The sequence below is a fragment of the Podarcis bocagei genome, assembly GCF_964188305.1.
Source record: "Podarcis bocagei genome assembly, chromosome: 7".
Taxonomy (NCBI): Eukaryota; Metazoa; Chordata; class Lepidosauria; order Squamata; family Lacertidae; genus Podarcis; species Podarcis bocagei.
In genome coordinates, this window is record NC_138132.1 from 25,606,739 (window position 1) to 25,625,443 (window position 18,705).

Sequence of the window (18,705 nt, forward strand, 5' to 3'; positions counted from 1 at the left end):
GGATTGCTAGCACAGTTTGATGTGAGGTGTGTTAGGAGTTAGAAGTGCTGTGTATGGTTTTGAGAGAGAGAAAGATAGGGTTTATTTTGCTTTGATTTGTATGCAGAAACTCTGCTGGTTTTATTTTTTCCTTTTTAATAAATCCTGTAAATAGTTATTCTGAGTCTAGCTGACTAGTCATTACTGCCGCAACTAGCTTCTTCGCTGTGCAGGAAAACTCTGCTACGTTTGGGCTAAAGCCAATAGGGCTATGCCTGACACTCCAAAGTTCCATGAGGTTATGGGCATTGTGCTGCCAGCCTGAGTTGCGGTGGTGTCAGCATCAACGGCGTAGGTTCCAGTAGTTCCAGAGGTTGTTGTTCTCTGGCTGGTTCCTGACCGTGGTGAGCTGGTGACGCAGCGGACAGAAGGACAACAGCTGCAGCGTGTGAGTGCTGGGTGCTGTGGTTCCTGTTTTCTCTCTCGGTGGTCGTGAGTAGCTGGTTCCGGGTTCCAGGGACATCGCTCTCAAGATGACCTCACAACCAGTTCAGATGGCTTTTGAGCGTCTGAATGACTCCAATTACTTGCTGTGGTCGGAACGCATGCAGGCAGTGCTGCAGAGGGATCGTCTCTGGCAAGTGGTGAGTAAGTTTCCTGCAAAGCCTGATGATGAAGACCTTGATAAAGACCAAAGAGCAAGGGCCACAATTGTCTTGGGGCTGGAAGATTCCCAGTTGCCGTATGTGAGGGGAATCAAGACAGCTAGAGGTGTGTGGCAAGCACTTAAAGAACTCCATGTGCGTGAGACAGCGGTTTCCAAGCTGTTCATTCGCAAGGCATTGTACAAGGCAATGTTACAGCCTGGGGTTACAATGCAGGAACACCTACACAGTTTACAGTTAAAGTTTTCTGCGCTACAGGAAAGAGACTGTGCATTAGACCAGCAGGAGAAGGTGGCTATTATTTTGAGTTCTCTCCCGGAAAGCTGGGATAATTTAGTTTTGTCTCTAGAAGGCATACAGGAGCGTGATTTATCAGTCAGTTACGTTACTGGGCGTTTGATTGAAGAATGGCAGAAGAGGCAAGAAAGGTCGTTGGCTGCAGAGGCTTCTACTGGTGGGCGGTTTGGAAGGAGTTCTCATGCCGTGCCAGAGGTGGAGCAAAAGCAGCGTACCAGTGAGGAGTCAGCGTTTGCTGTCAGGCGTTGTTTCCGATGTGGGTCTTCAGCGCATCTAAAACGACAATGTCCGGAGTTGGTCAAGTCTCAGTGGCCGGTGCAGGAGCAGAGACGAGATCAGCAGCAGCAGCAGCGTAAAAGGAAATTCTTCAAACGAAAACAGTCGGCTCAGCTGGTGACCGGCGAGGTCAAGATTGCTGATGAGAAACAAGCGGTCTGGGTGGTCGATTCGGGAGCGTCTCGCCACATCGTGAATTCAGATGAATTGTTTGTTTCCAAGAACTCAGCACAGCGCAGCCAGGTGGCTCTAGCAGACGGAAGTACTTCCGAAGTGATTTCGGGGGGTGCAGTTTATGTTCCTTGTCTTCGTGAATGCCTGAAAAATGTACTTTGTGTGCCGTCATTAAGGAGCAATCTGATGTCTGTAGATTGTTTGCTAAAAGCTGGGTTTAAAGTGTATTTTGAAGGAGACAGTTGCATTATTAAGAAGGCTGGTGAGATTTTAGGCACTGCTAAGTCAGAGGGAGGCTTGTTTTGGCTTAAAGCAGGTTCTCAAGTTGCAGCAGTAGTCAGTAAATCTCAGCCTGCAGTGAATAACAAAGCTATACATGACAACTGTGTGCACTTATTGCATAGGAAAATGGGGCATGCTTGCTGGAAAAGTGTACTAAAAATGTCTGAATTGGCTGATGGGGGTAATTTAAAGAGTTGTAACAAGTACCTTGATTGTAATGTTTGTAAAAAGGTTAAAACCCACAGAGTCTCTTACCCCAGAAGTGACAGAGTTAGTGAGTCACCGCTACAGCTGGTTCACATGGACGTAATTGGTCCATTTGCTGTAAGCAGGGGTGGATCGCGCTTTTCACTAACAATTGTGGATGACGCCACGCGTTATTCTTGGGTTTTTCCCATGAAGAATAAGGGTGACGTGTTCACTAAGTTTAAAGGCTGGGTGGCATCTGTGGAAAGATTTCTGTCCATTAAACTCAAAAGGATTCAGACGGACAGAGGTGGCGAATTTATGTCAAATGCCTTTAAAGATTGGTTACAAAAGCGTGGCATTGGGCATAGAAAAACGAACGTTTTTTCCCCAGAGGAGAATGGCGTTGCAGAGCGAAAAAACAGATCTTTACAAGATATGATGTTTGCCATGCTTGCTGATGCTGATTTGCCCATGTCTTATTGGGGGGAGAGCATGCTCACCGCGTGTTATCTCCAAAATAGGCTCTTTCATCAAACAATAGGTACAACCCCGTACTTTAAATTGTTTCAGAAGAAACCTAAAATTGACCATTTGCATGTGTTTGGATCAAAGGCCTGGGTATTAATTCCGAAACAAATGAGGAAGAAGGGAGATCCTAAGACCAAACAGTTAGTGTTTGTGGGTTACCAGGAGCTGGGAAAAGGTTTCCGTTTTGCTGAAGGGACAAATGGCATTGTGATCTCCAGGAATGCCAGTTTTTGTGAACATAGTGGCTGGGAGAGACTACATGCCAATACTGAGGTTTGGTTTGAACCTTCCCAGGAGCTTCATGACTCTGAAGGTAGACACAGGGAGTCAGAGTCTGAGGGGGAGGAAAGTTCAGATAAGAGCTCTCAGGAAAGTGAAGTTAGCCAGAGACCAGTTGCTAAGCAACAAAAGAGAGGTCGTAGTTCTGAGGAGGAAAGTGGGTCAGAAGAAAAATTTTCTCCCAGAAGATCTAAAAGACAAAACAAAGGAGTGCCTCCGGTGCGTTTTTCTCCTGATACTGCAAATGTGTTTAGTGCAAGTGCAGAACCCAAGAGTTTTCAGGAGGTGTTAAAGTTACCAAAAGAGGAGGCAGAGCGCTGGAAACAGGCAATGGAGGAAGAGATGTCCTCTCTGAATGAGCACAAGGTTTTTACACCAGTAGCAGCGCCTGAGAGGGCAAAGATTGTAGGCTGCAGGTGGGTGTACAAAAGACTTAGGCCCGGTTAGGACATATCTAGGGTTGGAAGTGTGCTGGGCCCAAGATGGCAGCTGCCTAATTAGTCAGCAGAACAAAGTTAAACAACTACTGACTACATACAGGATGCAGGATTGCAAAGGGGCAGCGGTGCCTATGGATCCAGGTTTCATAAAAACACTTCATATAGATGAGAGTCCTGAATTTGAACATCCTGATGTATATCACTCTGTAATTGGAAGTTTATTGTATTTAGCACAGTGGTCCAGACCTGATATTAGCTATGCAGTAGGCATATTAAGTAGATTGGTCTCAAAACCCACACTAAATGCCTGGAAAGGGGTAAAACAAGTTCTGAGGTATCTCAAACAGACAATTGGCTATATGTTACAATTAAATTCTTCCGAGGACGAAATGTTGAGTTGCTACTGTGATAGTGACTGGGGAAATTTGCCAGATAGAAAATCTGTCACAGGACTAGTTATAATGGTCGGTGGAGCTTTAATCAGCTGGCGGTCACGCAAGCAAGACGTAGTAAGTGTGTCATCAACGGAATCAGAGTATGCCGCATTGAGTGAATTGTGCAACGAGGTGATTTATTTCAAGCATTTGTTGGCAGATTTAAATGTAAATTGTGGAGAACCAGTACAAGTTTACATTGATAATCAAGCTTGTATAACCTTAAGTAAAACAGAGGGTTTCAAATCGCGTTCCAAACATATCTCTGTAAAATACCAAAATGTACGTTGCTGTGTACAAGACAATGTAATCACCTGTACTTATGTGTCAAGTGAAGAAAATGTAGCAGATGTGTTAACTAAACCATTGGCAAAGGTAAAGAACAAGCGAATGTGCAAGGGTTTAGGTTTGCTGGAAAAATAATCTCCTACATAGGTGTATTTGGTGTTAATTGTTCAGCAGAATCTGTGAGGGGGTGTTCAGTTTCTGTTTCAGTTTCAGTTAATTGGTTCTCGTGAGAAACTTGCAGATTCTAGCTTCACCAGTTAACTCGAGCTGGTGTCAATTTACTCTTGGCAGAAAGCCCAGGTCTGCTTGACCTAGAAACTACTCACTCTGATTGGTTAACGAGCAGCACTCAACTCTGTTATCTAGGGATTGCTAGCACAGTTTGATGTGAGGTGTGTTAGGAGTTAGAAGTGCTGTGTATGGTTTTGAGAGAGAGAAAGATAGGGTTTATTTTGCTTTGATTTGTATGCAGAAACTCTGCTGGTTTTATTTTTTCCTTTTTAATAAATCCTGTAAATAGTTATTCTGAGTCTAGCTGACTAGTCATTACTGCCGCAACTAGCTTCTTCGCTGTGCAGGAAAACTCTGCTACGTTTGGGCTAAAGCCAATAGGGCTATGCCTGACACTCCAAAGTTCCATGACTTGAGTATACAGAATGTGCGCAGAGAGACCAATATAGCTACTGTTCTGGAAAGCAAATGAGAGCAACTCCTTTCTGACTTTAGTGTGCCTCCTAAACACACAATGCACGCATGTACACATGCCTACAAGTTTGTTCCTGGGAGCCTGAGGAAATAACCTTCTTTTTCCCAAATCATGCATCCATGAAAAAGGAAAGAAAGTTATTAAATGGGGGGGGGGGGAAGAGATGTTAAAACTGGTGGGGAATCCATTTGGCCTGGTGGGACACATCCTTATCTCCCATCCCCTTCCACAGGGCCAACTCTGAGAGGTGGGCATGGCCATCTCAGACATCATGATGGTGTCAGGTGAGTGATAGGTGGGTGGTCCCTCCCACTTCTCAAAATTGACACACAGCGTGGGGGGGGGGCAAGGTCTGCTTTGCCAGCACATTCCCTGGAAGGGGGGCATGCTGGCGTAGTAGCACCAAGCACAATTGAAACCAACCCCCCTTCCCTTCAGCTGATGTGACCCAGTGATGCAAGCTGTGGTTTGGAGAAAATGGCCTCATGGGCCAAGATGGATGCCCTGGTGGGCCAGGATTGGTCCACAGACCAGACACTCTCTGCCCCTGCTTTGAAAAGCCAGGACAAATAAGGAAAAAATTAACAGGATGGAAGGAACTCTGATAGGATAGAACGGGAATAATCAACGTAATGCCCTCCAGATGTTGTTGAAGAGCATATTCCCCCATCCCTGAGCGTTGGCCATGTTGGCTGAGGCTGTTGGGAGTTGGAGTCCAACAACATCTGGAGAGAACCACATTGGCTATGCCTGGGATGGAAAAATGGGGCAACTTCAGGAGGCATCAGGGCTTAGAACGTCTCCTCGGCTGGAGGCCCAAACCTTTCCCTGTTGCATTTTTCTGGAAAGGATGCTTGGAAGAGGCCTAACTTTCACCAAAGGCCAGGGTAGGACTGGGGGAGACACAATAAAGCTAATGATAACAACCCCTCCCATGTAGGAAGGAATCCAAGCAGCTGGAAATGTTTTCTCATCGCTATACATCTCCCCTCCCCACCCCCCGCCTGTTGCAACTCTGCTGTTCTCCCAGCCAGTCATACAGCACTGGATTGTCCCAAAGGTGTATTAAACACTTGGTGATTGGACGGTGGAATCCACAAATTTATGGAAACCACATACCTCTGGCAGCCTCTCCGCAGCATTGCTCGGCTGTCTCCGGAGAACATTTTTTCCATTGCATTCTGAGAGATTCTCTCTGGCTCCGTGGAACTTGTTGCATATGCTTAAAGCCGGCCACCTGAGCCCTGGACCTGCCAAAGAATGACTTGGACTTGGCAAAAGGAGCTTGTCTTTTTTACATGTTGCAATACGCAAGGGAGCCTTGCCTTGCAATACGGTGCTGGTTAGTTCTGTACATTTCCTGGTTGTTTGCGAGGCCCGCAGCTGTGGACGCGTCAAGACTTGTTTGTGTCTGTTACCTACATCTGTTGTGTGTGACTTGCATTTGTCAGAGCAATATGTGCAGATATCGTGAAAAGGTGCGTTCATAGGGGCATCCAGACTTAGTTGTGCTTCTAGCAGACCTACTGAAATCGGTGGGGCAGAATGGATACAACCAGGTAGATGTGGAGGCAGATCATAGCTTTTGTGACTAATAGCCATCAGCAGCCCTCTCTTCCATGCATTTACCTAATCCTCTTTTAAAGCCATCTTTGGTTGATGGCTTGGTCATTGCCTCCTACAGGAGCAAGTTCCATAACTATGCACTGCAGCCTTAGTCCCTGACACCATGAGAGACCAGGCACAACCCCCTTCTGTCTACTACAGCAGGAGGTAAGAACACATCTGCTTTTCTGGGTAGCCAAGTTGCAAGGGACACATTTCCCTTACTGCTGAAACAGCCCTCTCCAGCTTTTCAGAGCTGGAGGAGAAATTAGGGGCTCCGACTGCCAACCCCAACTTTCTGCTTGGAATTGGGGATAATTCCCTGTCCCTTGTTCTAAGCCAGTATGTGACACCCCTGGCTCTGGGCCCACATGTGGCTGAGATTCCCCCAACTGCGCTCTGTACTCTCACCTAGTGCTTTTGCTGAATATGTATCCTTGGTGAGGCTTCTTGCTTCCTTCCTTGCTTAGATGGAGGCTGAGTTAAGTGTGTTTGTGAGTGTAAAGCCCTGGCATTTGCACAGCCTACTGTACAAATGTGAGAGTCCAACCTGTTGCTTTGCCCACTGTTCCCCTCTGGTCCATGGTGGCAAGTGACCACTGAGTTTGGTGGGGCAGATGGTAGGGCGGCCAACAGGAAGTGGAAACTGAGCCAATGATGAGCAGGGCCAACTAATACTAGTCACGTTCCCATCCTGCCTTCTGAATTCTGCAAGAGCAGCAACGTGGGAAGCTGACAGCTAATGCAACCCTTTGGACTGTAGGCTCACAACCACACTATCCATTTAAAGCACATAGTCTCCCACCCAAAAAAATATATCACAGGAACTGTAGTTTAAGGGTGCTGGAAATTGTAGCTCCGCGGTGAGAAAACTATACTTCCCAGGATTCTTTGGGGGAAGCCATATGCTTTAATATGAGCCATACGAGGGACGTGGGTGGCGCTGTGTGTTAAACCACAGAGCCTAGGACTTGCCAATCAGAAGGTCGGCGGTTCGAATCTCCGCGACGGGTGAGCTCCCGTTGCTCGGTCCCTGCTCCTGCCAACCTAGCAGTTCGAAAGCACGTCAAAGTGCAAGTAGATAAATAGGTACCGCTCCGGTGGGAAGGTAAACGGTGTTTTCGTGCGCTGCTCTGGTTCGCCAGAAGCGGCTTAGTCATGCTGGCCGCATGACCCGGAAGCTGTACACCGGCTCCCTTGGTCAATAAAGCAGGATGAGCACTGCAACCCCAGAGTCGGCCTCGATTGGACCTAATGGTCAGGGGTCCCTTTACCTTTATATGCTTTAAACGCATGATGTAGATGTGATCTAAGAAAATAGGCAGGTGATGGCTGATTGACAGCTGACTGAGGTTGGTGGGGCAGTGCCATAATCGCCCTGGTGAACCAGCCTCCAAGAGTCTCTGGCTAGCGCTGGTTGCTTCTGGAGCTGCCAATCCTTGGCTTGTGAGGTTGCCCATGGAGAGATGCAGCCCTCCATCTGAAACCAAAAGGTCCATATAGTTAAAGCCATGGTTTTCCCAGTGGTGATGTATGGAAGTGAGAGCTGGACCATGAAGAAGGCTGATCGCCGAAGAATTGATGATTTTGAATTATGGTGCTGGAGGAGACTCTTGAGAGTCCCATGGACTACAAGAAGATCAAACCTATCCATTCTGAAGGAAATCAGCCCTGAGTGCTCACTGGAAGGACAGATCCTGAAGCTGAGGCTCCAATACTTTGGCCACCTCATGAGAAGAGAAGACTCCCTGGAAAAGACCCTGATGTTGGGAAAGATTGAGGGCACAAGGAGAAGGGGACGACAGAGGACGAGATGGTTGGACAGTGTTTTCGAAGCTACAAACATGAGTCTGACCAAACTGCGGGAGGCAGTGGAAGACAGGAGTGCCTGGCGTGCTCTGGTCCATGGGGTCACGAAGAGTCAGACATGACTAAATGACTAAACAACAACAACAATCTGAAACCAGGTGCCTCTTGTTACTCTTGCCAAAGAGCAATAGACGCTTGCCGTGGCGAGGATGGTGAGCGCTGCAGAATGGCGGACTCCTGCTTGTGAGTGCAAGACTTGCCTTCCTGTTGCGCTCCGGGTCCTGCTTGGCGGCTTCCTTTAATGGCATCTGGTCGGCTGTCCTAAGAACCAGGATGGGGCTGCAGGGTTCTTATGTTCTTGCAGTAGTTTCCGGCCGTTCTGTCTGTGGGGCCCCTTGGTGTAATGTTATGTACAGCTATTGGGGGAAAGAAATACCTTCCTCACCCCCAGCTGCTTAAGGCAACAGTCTTTGCAGGTCGGTGCAACAGGTTAATGTGAGTTTTGGCTCCCGAGGGGCATTCAGCCATCTTGATATGTGGGGTTTTCAGCTGTGCGAGAAATCGGGAGAGGAGGCTGACTGTTGGCTCCTTGTGAGCTGTGAAGGGTTGGGTTTTCCAGAAGGGTTAAAAGAGCTCCCCAGTGTTGGGCGGGTGGCAGCTTCCCTCTTCCTTTGTGTGGTTTCCCCCCCTTTTATTTCTTCCTTGATTTGGGTGGAAGGGTTGGGGCTCCGCCAGAGAGTGAGTCATCCCTTTGAATAGCTTCACTGTTAAATAAATAACAGCACATGGAAGCACTCCTTCTTCGCTCGCAGCTCTGTGCCAGAGGAGCAATAGCAGGAGGGGAAAGATATGAGGCGTGTCTAGTATATCTAGGGAAGCAGGCGCCTGTTTTACTTTTCTTTAAAAATATATATATATAATTACTTATGCAACTTGTATGCTGCTTTCCCCTCAAAGCGGCTGATGACACAACAAGAATGCAAACTGGCACCTCAGCGTTCAAAACACAGTATGCCAGTCCAAATAGATTCATTTTGATACTGTAAGCACTATGAAATTTTAAATTCTAACATAAAATATTAATGTGCATCAGTCAATATTGAATTACAGAATTGTAGGGTTGCAAGGGACCTCAGAGGTCATTTAATCCTAGAATTGTAGCGTTGAAAGGGACCTCAGGGGTCATCTAGTCCAACCCTCTGCGGTGCAGGAATTTCAACTAAAGGGAGAGAGCAAAGTAGTCACGCAACTTTACCAACAACACCATTTTGACAACTTTACCAACAACACCATTTTGAAAAGTCTGTTCTCATTAGATCCTGACCGGGCATTTTCTTCTTTTCTTCCCCTGTCATCTAGTATCTTCTGAAAGCCAACGAAAGCCAAATGAAGCAAGGACCAGACTTTCTGCAGAGCCTTATCAAGTTCTATCATGCACAGCACAAGTAAGCGCCTCAGGAAGTCCAGCTTCTGGCCAGTTGCCCGCATCACTTCCTGTGAAGGGGCTTCTTAAGTGACAGCTGATCACTCATGTTTTGCTGTGGCTCTCTGACAATGCAAGCTAACTTCACAATGTCCTCTCTCGCCCTCCCTTTTTGAAACATTTCTTTTGCTGATGGAAAACGACAACACATTTCCAGTTTCTTCCAAGATGGCTGGAAGGCATCTCAGAGCCTGTACCCATTCATTGAGAAGCTAGCAACGTCTTTACATGCAGTAAGTCATTAAGGGATCTGTCTCATCTAAAGCATTTGCAAGGGACTCTTAATTGCACCTGCAGACTAAAGCTTTGGCTTACTGCAGGTTGGGGAATCTCAGGCCCAGGGACCAAATTTGGCCCCCCCAAGCCACTCTATCTGGCCCCCGAGACTCTACCCAGGACACACCCCTCACTGGCCCTAGTTTGCACCTCCTTGAGTGTTTTGCCTGACTGGAAAATGTCCTTGAATTCTGACAATGCCGCTTGCTGGCCTGGGTGGAGATTAAAGAGGGGCTTGTATGAGTGTGTGTATAAGGAATTATTTAAGTATGTGTGACTGTACTGACCCATATTCCTCCTCTCTTCTGTTGTTCTTTCCATTGTGAAGAGACCCGTGTGGTTTTTCGCCTCTGAAGCTCCATAAATAGTTAGGTTTGAGGGTAGGGCTGAAATCTTTAAAAAAACGAAGCCCAGATTTGTAGCATGTGGTTTGAGGGAGTCCATTGTGACAGAAGGGGTAAAACTGTCTTTCCTCCTTTCAGGAGAATGTTCTGTCAAATAAAAATGTTTTGCATCAACCCCTCAAAGTTTATAGAACCCTACAGTGAGATAGGTTTGTTCTGTGGGAGACTTCACTCTTGATATGGCACCCCCTTAACTCCCTGGGATTAATAGAACAAGTCTCAACAGCAGAACAACGCCTAAGAATGTTGTTTGGAGGTGGCTGCTGCAATGTTAGTGATGGGGCTGGACCAGGTTTGTGCAGCCTGCATCTGATTTGCCTCTTAGCATCTTCCTCCCTTTCTAGCTTCATCAGGTGAAGGAAGAGGAGGTCAAGCAGCTCACTCGCATCCGCGACTCCCTCCGAGGCATCCTGCAGCTGGAGAACAAAGGGGTGAGTTTCCTGTGAGCACTTTATGTGTGTGTGTGTATGTGAAAGAGGCTGCGAACACCTTCAAGATCCCATTCTGTTTTAATTTGAGGCTGGATGGCTTTAAAAGAAGATGAGACATTCGTGGAGGTTAAGGCTCTCAGTAGCTGCTATTGTTGATCATTACATTTATTTCCAACCTTTCCTCTAAAAAAGACCTTAAGGGTGGCAAACATAATTCTTCTCCTCCTCCAATTTTATCAAGATTAAGCTGAGATGTTGTGGCTGCCCTAAGGTCACATCGCCAAGTGTCCTGGGGACGTGGGTGGCACTGTGGGTTAAACCACAGAGCCTAGGACTTGCCAATCAGAAGGTCAGCGGTTTGAATCCCCGCGACGGGGTGAGCTCCTGTTGCTTGGTCCCTGCTCCTGCCAACCTAGCAGTTCGAAAGCACGTCAAAGTGCAAGTAGATAAATAGGTACCGCTCTGGCGGGAAGGTAAACGGCATTTCTGTGTGCTGCTCTGGTTCACCAGAAGCCATGCTGGCCACATGACCTGGAAGCTGTACGCCGGCTCCCTTGCCAATAAAGCGAGATGAGCGCCACAACCCCAGAGTCGGTCACGACTGGACCTAATGGTCAGGGGTCCCTTTACCTTTACCCTTTTCCTGTGTCCTAGTCCAACACTCTTAGCCACTATGCCACACTGTCTTTCCCCACAATAGCTGTGTTCCACCTCCACCATCATTGGAGGCAGCATGCCTCAGAATACCAGTTGCTGGGAATTGTCAATGGGAAGGCTGCCATTGCACTCAAATCCTACTTTCAGGAACTGCTTCTTACAGGCTGCTGTGAGAACAGGATGCTGGACTAGATGGGTCACAGGCCTTCTTATGCTCCTATATCACTTGATTCATGAAATCATAGTTAATCATTTATGTTTTGATTCATTTAAATCTGGCTAGGTGTTTTGTACTGAAACAAGATTTTTGCATCACGCTTTGGTCATGCGGCTGATCTTGCTTATACAGTGGATACTCGGGTTGCGAATGTGATCTGTGTGGGATGCACGTTTGCAACCCGCAGCGTTCGCAACTCACGTCTGCGCACGCGCAGGTTGCAATTTGGCACTTCTGCACATGTGCAAAGCGTGATTTAGTGCTTCTGCGCATGCGCAACTGCCAAAACCTGGAAGTAAGCTGTTCCAGTACTTCCGGGTTTCAGCGGTCTGCAACCTGAAAAAACGCAACCTGAAGTGTCTGTAACCTGAGGTATGACTGTACATACCTTTCACCTTTAGTAGAATTGGCAGCGTCTATACTGCTCCACCCAAGTCCTTGAGCTAGCCTTGCTTGTGAGAATAGATTGCCTCCCAAAGGGATTTTGAGCCAGCGGCTATGTATCTGTGTGTGGAAGGAGGAGGTTCACAATGGGACATCCCATGTGTAGAATCGCTATATATGTTTCACATGTCCTTGCAACTCTCAGGAAAACCTCAGCAGGAAGAATTCCGGCAGTGGCTACAGCATCCACCAGCACCAAGGGAACAAGCAATATGGGACTGAGAAATCGGGTTTTCTGCACAAGAAAAGCGATGGGTGAGAACGTGCAATTGTCTTTGTGTTGGATCTCCAGAAGGTGGTGGCCCAAAGCGATGCAAATGTCTCTTTGGGAGGGTTGCATCTCACTTGAGCTCCAACAGGTACTGCGTGCACTTAGAGATGTCTCTCCCCACCACCCCTTGGAATTAGGCTTTAAAGAAGTATTCTGTTGTGGTGCATCTTGTGTTTGGTGACCCCAACAGTTTCTCCAGTTTGCACATGAGGCCATGGACCCCAAAAGGTCAACACCACCTGCTATACGGGATGGTTTGTCTGAACTGTATTAGTGTTAGGATTGAGCTGGTGAGAAGCCAGGAAGCTTCCCGGCTGAGTGGGAATCTGATCCCTGATATCCTCATTCCTAGTCCCAACACTCTGACCACGATGCTGTGCTGGCTTCTCACTGCTTCCTGATGAAAGCTTTCTATGTGACGCTAGTGACCCTCAGACCTGCAGTTTTTTGCCTTGAACTTGACACGGCACAGTCTAGGAACAGCTGTTCCTGCGTTTGATAGCTCTGTAGTCTTTCCCGGGATCCACCTTTAACCAAACGTGCATTAGGGGATCCATTCTGTATATTTGCATGGTGGTTAGTCCTGTTGCAGCCACCTTAGATCAAGTTATGGACAAGTGTTTTAATGAGCTCAAGCGTTCAGTTTCTCCTGCTAAGCTTGGTTGCTCATGTCTGTGCGTATATGCCTGTTGCAGATAGAGTGCTGTTAAATGACCTTTGAAGCCTTAATTGTATTTCATGGATCACCTGCACCCATATAAATAAGCCAAGACCTGGAGATTGGCTTCAGAGTCTCTGCTCTTGACTCCATCAGATTGGAGGGCATAGCAGATGGGATCTTTTCAGTGATGGCCCCATATTTTTAGGGTCTCCCTCCTGCGGGAGATTCATCTGGCTCCATCAGTACAGGCTTGAAAATGAGCCTTTAAAACCCCATTTCTTTTCATAGCTTTTAGGTGACATGCTGAGCTGAAAAACTTATAGTGTTGCTGCTTTTAAGTTGCATGGTTTAATCATTAAATTTATTTTATATGAGCATGCTACTAGTCTATGAATTATTTTAAGCAACTGTATGTTTATTTGAATGGAGTTTTTGCTGTCTTGCGCTTCTGTTTATTTTTCTATAATAGGCTCTCTTGCAAGGGCTTTCCCCGAAAAATTAATCTAGAATTATGTAAAGTGAATGAATAATTGAGAATAAATCTCTCTGTGTGTCTGCATGCTCATGGATGGGCACACACCCATGTTTCATCCAGCTGACTTTTTCTGTCACCTGTTGAAGATTGGCCTTTAAAAGCGTTTGCCTGCAATGATTCCACTGCAATAAAATTATTTCGCGTTTAGGGTGCAAAAGTGCTTCCCCACATACAACCATTAACTTGGTGGTATCCTTTGCCAAAAGAAAATGCATGCCAAGCCTCTAAAGACAGGAAGTCCAGCATTATGCTATTTGTGACTTCCAGGGGAGATAATCTGGGATATAAAACTGCATTTGCGCTGCCTTTCTTTCTTGGTGTCCCAGGATTCGGAAAGTGTGGCAGAAGAGGAAGTGTGGCGTGAAGTACGGATGCCTCACTATTTCACACAGTACGGTACGTAGGGCTTATGGGAGGTGGGTGTGGAAATTCTTGCCCAAAGAGTTGCCTCCTTGCCTGAAAGCTACAGGTGTGTCCGCACTGATGTGCATTAAGGTTTTTTAAAGGAATTCCTTCGAGGCTTTAGCGAATGTGCGATGTCCAGGGTGGGGCAGGTGTGTGTGGTTGGGGAAAACCAACGGGTAGCCCAAATGTGGAGGCTTGCAGGATAGACTTGACCTGTGGCTGGAGGTTCCCTAACTCCCTTCCAATAGCTATCCCCACACAAGAGCCACTGTGTGGTGAAGAGGTCAGAGTGGTAACCCTAGAATCTGGGAGAGCCCGGGTTCAAATCCACACTCAGTCATATGAAACCCACTGGGAGTCTTTGGGTCTGTCCCTGTCTCTCAGTCTCTCCTCCCTCAGAAGGCTGAAAGGGAGAGGGCGGGAAATTGTCTACGCCACCTCCAGCTCTTTAGAAAAATGGAGGGAAGTAAGTGTAATACAGTGGTACCTCGGGCTAAGAACTTAATTCGTTCCGGAGCTCCATTCTTAACCTTGAACTGTCCACTTTAGCTAATGAGGCCTCCTGCTGCTGCCTCGCCACCAGAGCATGATTTCTGTTCTCATCCTGAAGCAAAGTTCTTAACGTGAGGTACTATTTCTGGGTTAGTGGAGTCTGTAAACTGAAGCGTATGTAACCTGAAGCGTATGTAACCCGAGGTACCACTGTAATAACGAAATGAAATAAAATCATTTTGCCTCTCTCGGCTTGCCCTGCTAATATCTTGCCACTCTGTTGAAGGTGGTTTCGGATGGGGCATGTGGTTAGCAGGGAGGCTGGGCCCCCACGTCCCTTTCCTGTCTTTGCTTCGCCTCTCAGAACTCATTTTCTGTGTTCCTCGGCCAGCTCCTCTTTCTCCATTCTCTTTCATCCAGTTGTCTTGTAGGTATTTGTTTCCAAACACACTGCTTTCCCTTCCTTTGGACCACATCAGCAAGGCCAAGAGGGGGTTCTTGCTGTCTGGGCAGCCCAGGGTCTCCATACATACAGCCTAGGCTTCCACCTCGGGGACGTCACTTCAGTGCTGCTAATCCAGCAGCTTGACTTCACCCCCAGAGGCGCACTCCACTGTCTCTCAAGACAGATGCGAAGCCGACAGCAACGTGTTTCATTTCTTTCCGCATCCTAACTCGTACTGTTTTCTTTTTGTTGCCTGTGTGGTCCTCAGACCTTCCTGTGGTGGTCATAACCACTTTCCCCCCTAGTGGTTATGGATTCCTGTTTGTGTCAGGTCTGGTTTTGTAAATTGCACTTTGATGTGGTAAAATAAAAACAGAAAACCCTAAACCCACAAGGTGATTTGACCAGGTTTCATATGTGTCAAATTTGTGGTTTGAATGTGCCCTCTTGTGGTTACAGTTGGTATTTTCTGTGCCAGAGAAAATCCTATAGCAGGGATCAGCAACCTTTTTCAGCCGTGGGCCGGTCCACCGTCCCTCAGACCGTGTGGTGGGCTGGACTATATTTTGGAATGAATTCCTATGCCCCACAAATAACCCAGAGATGCATTTTAAATAAAATGACACTGATTCCCAGACTGTCCACAGGCCGGATTGAGAAGGCGATTGGGCCGCATCTGGCCCCCGGGATTTAGGTTGCCTACCCCTGTCCTATAGCCTCCATTCTACTCCTATGTGGTACATTGTAGGTACAGAAGAATATTGCCCATTCCACTTCCATAGTTTTCCAGTCTGAAGCTCAGGGAGCTCGGGGTGAATAGAGGCCATAGGGAAGAGTCTGCTTGCTACCCCGCTACCATTTCCCTTTCCCTTTTTGCAGATAAATCGGCCTCCCGTCAAGTTAAATCTGTTGACCTGCCAAGTGAGGCCTCATCCAGAGGATAAAAAGTCCTTTGACCTTGTGACACGTAAGTGAATTTAAACCTTCGTACTTCATGCACCTGTAGGCAGGATTGAGCGGGCGAGACCGAAGGCGGGTCCGACGCTCAAGAAGGCAGTTTCTGCACAATGCTGTAGAGGAAAGCGAGGATCAAAGTGTTGGCTTTTTGCAGTATGGTAGCGCTGCAGAGAGCTTGCTGGGGAGACCATGCATTAAAAAGGGACTCAAAATAACTTAAACAAGGTTTTAATAAGAAAAACAAAAACTCCATTTACACTAAATACATCAACAACCATGACCCAACCACCATCCCATCCCCCAGGGTAATGGGAGAGCTAGGTGCTGCTCCTTATATACTCTACCCAATTGCTGACATAGTTTAATCAGTACAACTCAGCAGCACCTGCTATGTTTCACAGCTGTAAAGCTGGGTCTTGTTAGTTTGCTCTGGCCCTTGCTCCGGCCCCTTAAAGACACACACATCGGGTGGAACAATGATGAACCTTTACATGTAAAGAAACGGGTTGTCAACGTTGGAAGATAGCTCATCTAAGGGAAGGGAAGCTCTGATCCTAAACCTCCACTGGCTTGCAGGATCTCTTCGGGAGAAGAGAAGGCTAAGGAGCCACCCAGAGTGGCTGGGGAAACCCAGCCAGATGGGCGGGGTATAAATAAATTATTATTATTATTATTATTATTATTATTATTATTATTATTATTATGAGTAAACCCTAGGACAGTTGGATCGTACCTTGTATGCCTCCTTCCAGCAGCTCCAGCAGCCAAGCTGGTACCAAACTTATTGCTCTGCTTTCCTTTGGGCCACATGAGCGAGGCTGAGAGGGGGATCTTGTCACCTGGGCAGCCCAGGAACTCCATCCACACTGCCCAGGTTTGTGGCCTGGGGAGGTCACTGGTGCTGCTAACATAGTGGTTTCAATTCACCTCTGAAGGCGCACTCCATTGTCTCTCGAGGCAGACAGATGCCCCAAACCAACAACAACGGGTGGGATTCAACTATGTTGTTGCATGCATGGAATGAGGACGTGGTAGCATGGCTAACATCAGTTTATTGGCATTTACCTAACTCTTAAAACTCATTTACCTACGGTTTGTTGTTTTTTTAAAACAACCCAATATTTTCCTAAACGTTATCAAGAGTATTGATACCTACGGGACCGCCTCTCCTGGTATGCCCCACAGAGAAACCTACGGTCTTCAAATAAAAACATCTTGAAGGTCCCAGGCCTCAGAGAGGTTAGGCTGGCCTCAACTAGAGCCAGGGCTTTTTCGGCTGTGGCTCCGATCTGGTGGAACGCTCTGTCACAAGAGACCAGGGCCTTGCGGGACTTGACATCTTTCCGCAGGGCCTGCAAGACAGAGCTGTTCCACCAGGCCTTTGGCCAGGGCACAGCCTGACTCCCTCCCTCGGCAATCTTCGCAGAGCTCTGGCCCAATGGTTGCCAGTGGCTTGAATTAATTAATTTTTATAATGAATGATTTTAGAATGTTGTTTATGTTGTACTTTTGTACTGTTTTATTGTTGTTAGCCGCCCTGAGCCCGGCTTCGGCTGGGGAGGGCGGGATATAAATAAAATTTTATTATTATTATTATTATTATTATTATTATTATTATTATAACATCAAGCAGTTTTTCTGAAGCAAAACACTTGCTGCTCTGTAGGTTGAGATGAACTTTGCCCCAGAGGTCAGCTGCAAATCAGTTTCATCTGAAACTCTGAAAAACAAACATTTAAATATGTTCATTTTTTAAATAGTGACTTGCAGGGGGGTTGTAACTTTTTTAAAAAAATATACAGTTTATACTAAACCTGCAAACATTTTCCATTCTTGTAATTCATATAAATATCATTGCCCACTCCACAATATACAACGATGCATAATCAATAAGAAAATGCAAACAGTTGAACTGTATCTTGGAAATCTGTTGTTTCAAAATATCACAAACCATATCATTTCTTCATGAATCCTTCAGAATTTGCCTTCCTGGAATTGTTGTAATATATTTTTTAACTTATCATTGAGAACTGTGAACTGATGTGAAAGCTACAAATATATTTGCCTGACTTGGTATGTATTAGTCACATGTAAAGGGTTTGTTCTTAACTATTAGTTGGTTGGTCTTTGGTTGATTTGCAGTAGATCAGCAAGGACACATCACTCCCAGTATTCTAACAACAGCAACAACAACTCTTACCCATAAACAAAAACAAAACGAAAAATAGAATTCTGAAATGAACAAAATTTGGGTGGAAGAAACCAGGAGTGTATTTTTGTGTGAAAGGACTGTGAGCACATTTCTGCTACCAAATACAAATTCCTGGGCTGAGACAACACTCACAGGTGCCCTGTTCTTTAGATCTGTGCATGCCCACCCACTTTATAAGTCTTTTTCTTTTTTTGCATGATGTTTCACATATATGTTTAACATTTCTGCTCTTTGCTCTTTATGCATAGAGGCTGGGGACTATGCAGGGGTTGTCCCAGCCCTAGATTGAGGGACTGTCCAGGATTTCGCTTAATGCAGACGACAAACCCCTTTAATTTCCCCTGATCCAAGCAGCACTGTCCTACAGCTTCTGCTGTCCCACAACTTCTCCTCCATAAATCCAGAGATTCTTTATGCAATTGATATAGATCTCCTATTCAGATTGTTGAAGTGTAGGGAATCTCCATATTTAGGGAGGAGAAATTAGGGGCTGCAGTAGCTGGAGGAGGGTCTGCATTAAGCCGCAGTATGAACTGGCCCTGATATTCAGGCAGCTGCCAAAGAGTCTAACGCTACCTACCATTTGGGAACATGCATTGGGGGGGAAGTTCTTTGCAGCTGAGATCGCAAGATTCCTGGACTGAGCAGCTGGGTGGCCACTGAGCTCCCTTGCCATTTTAAAATACCATGAACTCTGGTTGTTGTTGTTGTTGCTGCTGCTGCTGCTGCTGCTGTTGTTATGCTACAAGCTGAGGGAAGTTTCATGCTTCTTTTTTACTCTTTCACCCATCCAAGTTTCCTCTCCTTACAGATAACAGGACTTACCACTTCCAAGCAGAGGATGAGCACGAATGTATTGTGTAA

General features: G+C 46.5%; 1 protein-coding gene across 3 annotated transcripts in view; it reads left to right on the forward strand.

Moving 5' to 3' along the window:
• ASAP3 (ArfGAP with SH3 domain, ankyrin repeat and PH domain 3) overlaps positions 1-18,705 on the forward strand; it is an 80,026-nt gene that overhangs the window by 39,889 nt on the left and 21,432 nt on the right. For all 3 annotated transcript variants that reach the window (XR_014010095.1, XM_081201925.1, XM_081201926.1), the window contains exons 7-13: positions 9,311-9,396; positions 9,592-9,667; positions 10,459-10,545; positions 12,009-12,118; positions 13,657-13,726; positions 15,552-15,639; positions 18,653-18,701. Coding sequence is in view for 2 of the 3 variants with exons in the window: in XM_081201925.1 (XP_081058051.1) it covers positions 9,311-9,396; positions 9,592-9,667; positions 10,459-10,545; positions 12,009-12,118; positions 13,657-13,726; positions 15,552-15,639; positions 18,653-18,701 (566 nt within the window). In the remaining variant the exon portion in view is untranslated. The remainder of the gene's footprint in view (positions 1-9,310; positions 9,397-9,591; positions 9,668-10,458; positions 10,546-12,008; positions 12,119-13,656; positions 13,727-15,551; positions 15,640-18,652; positions 18,702-18,705) is intronic.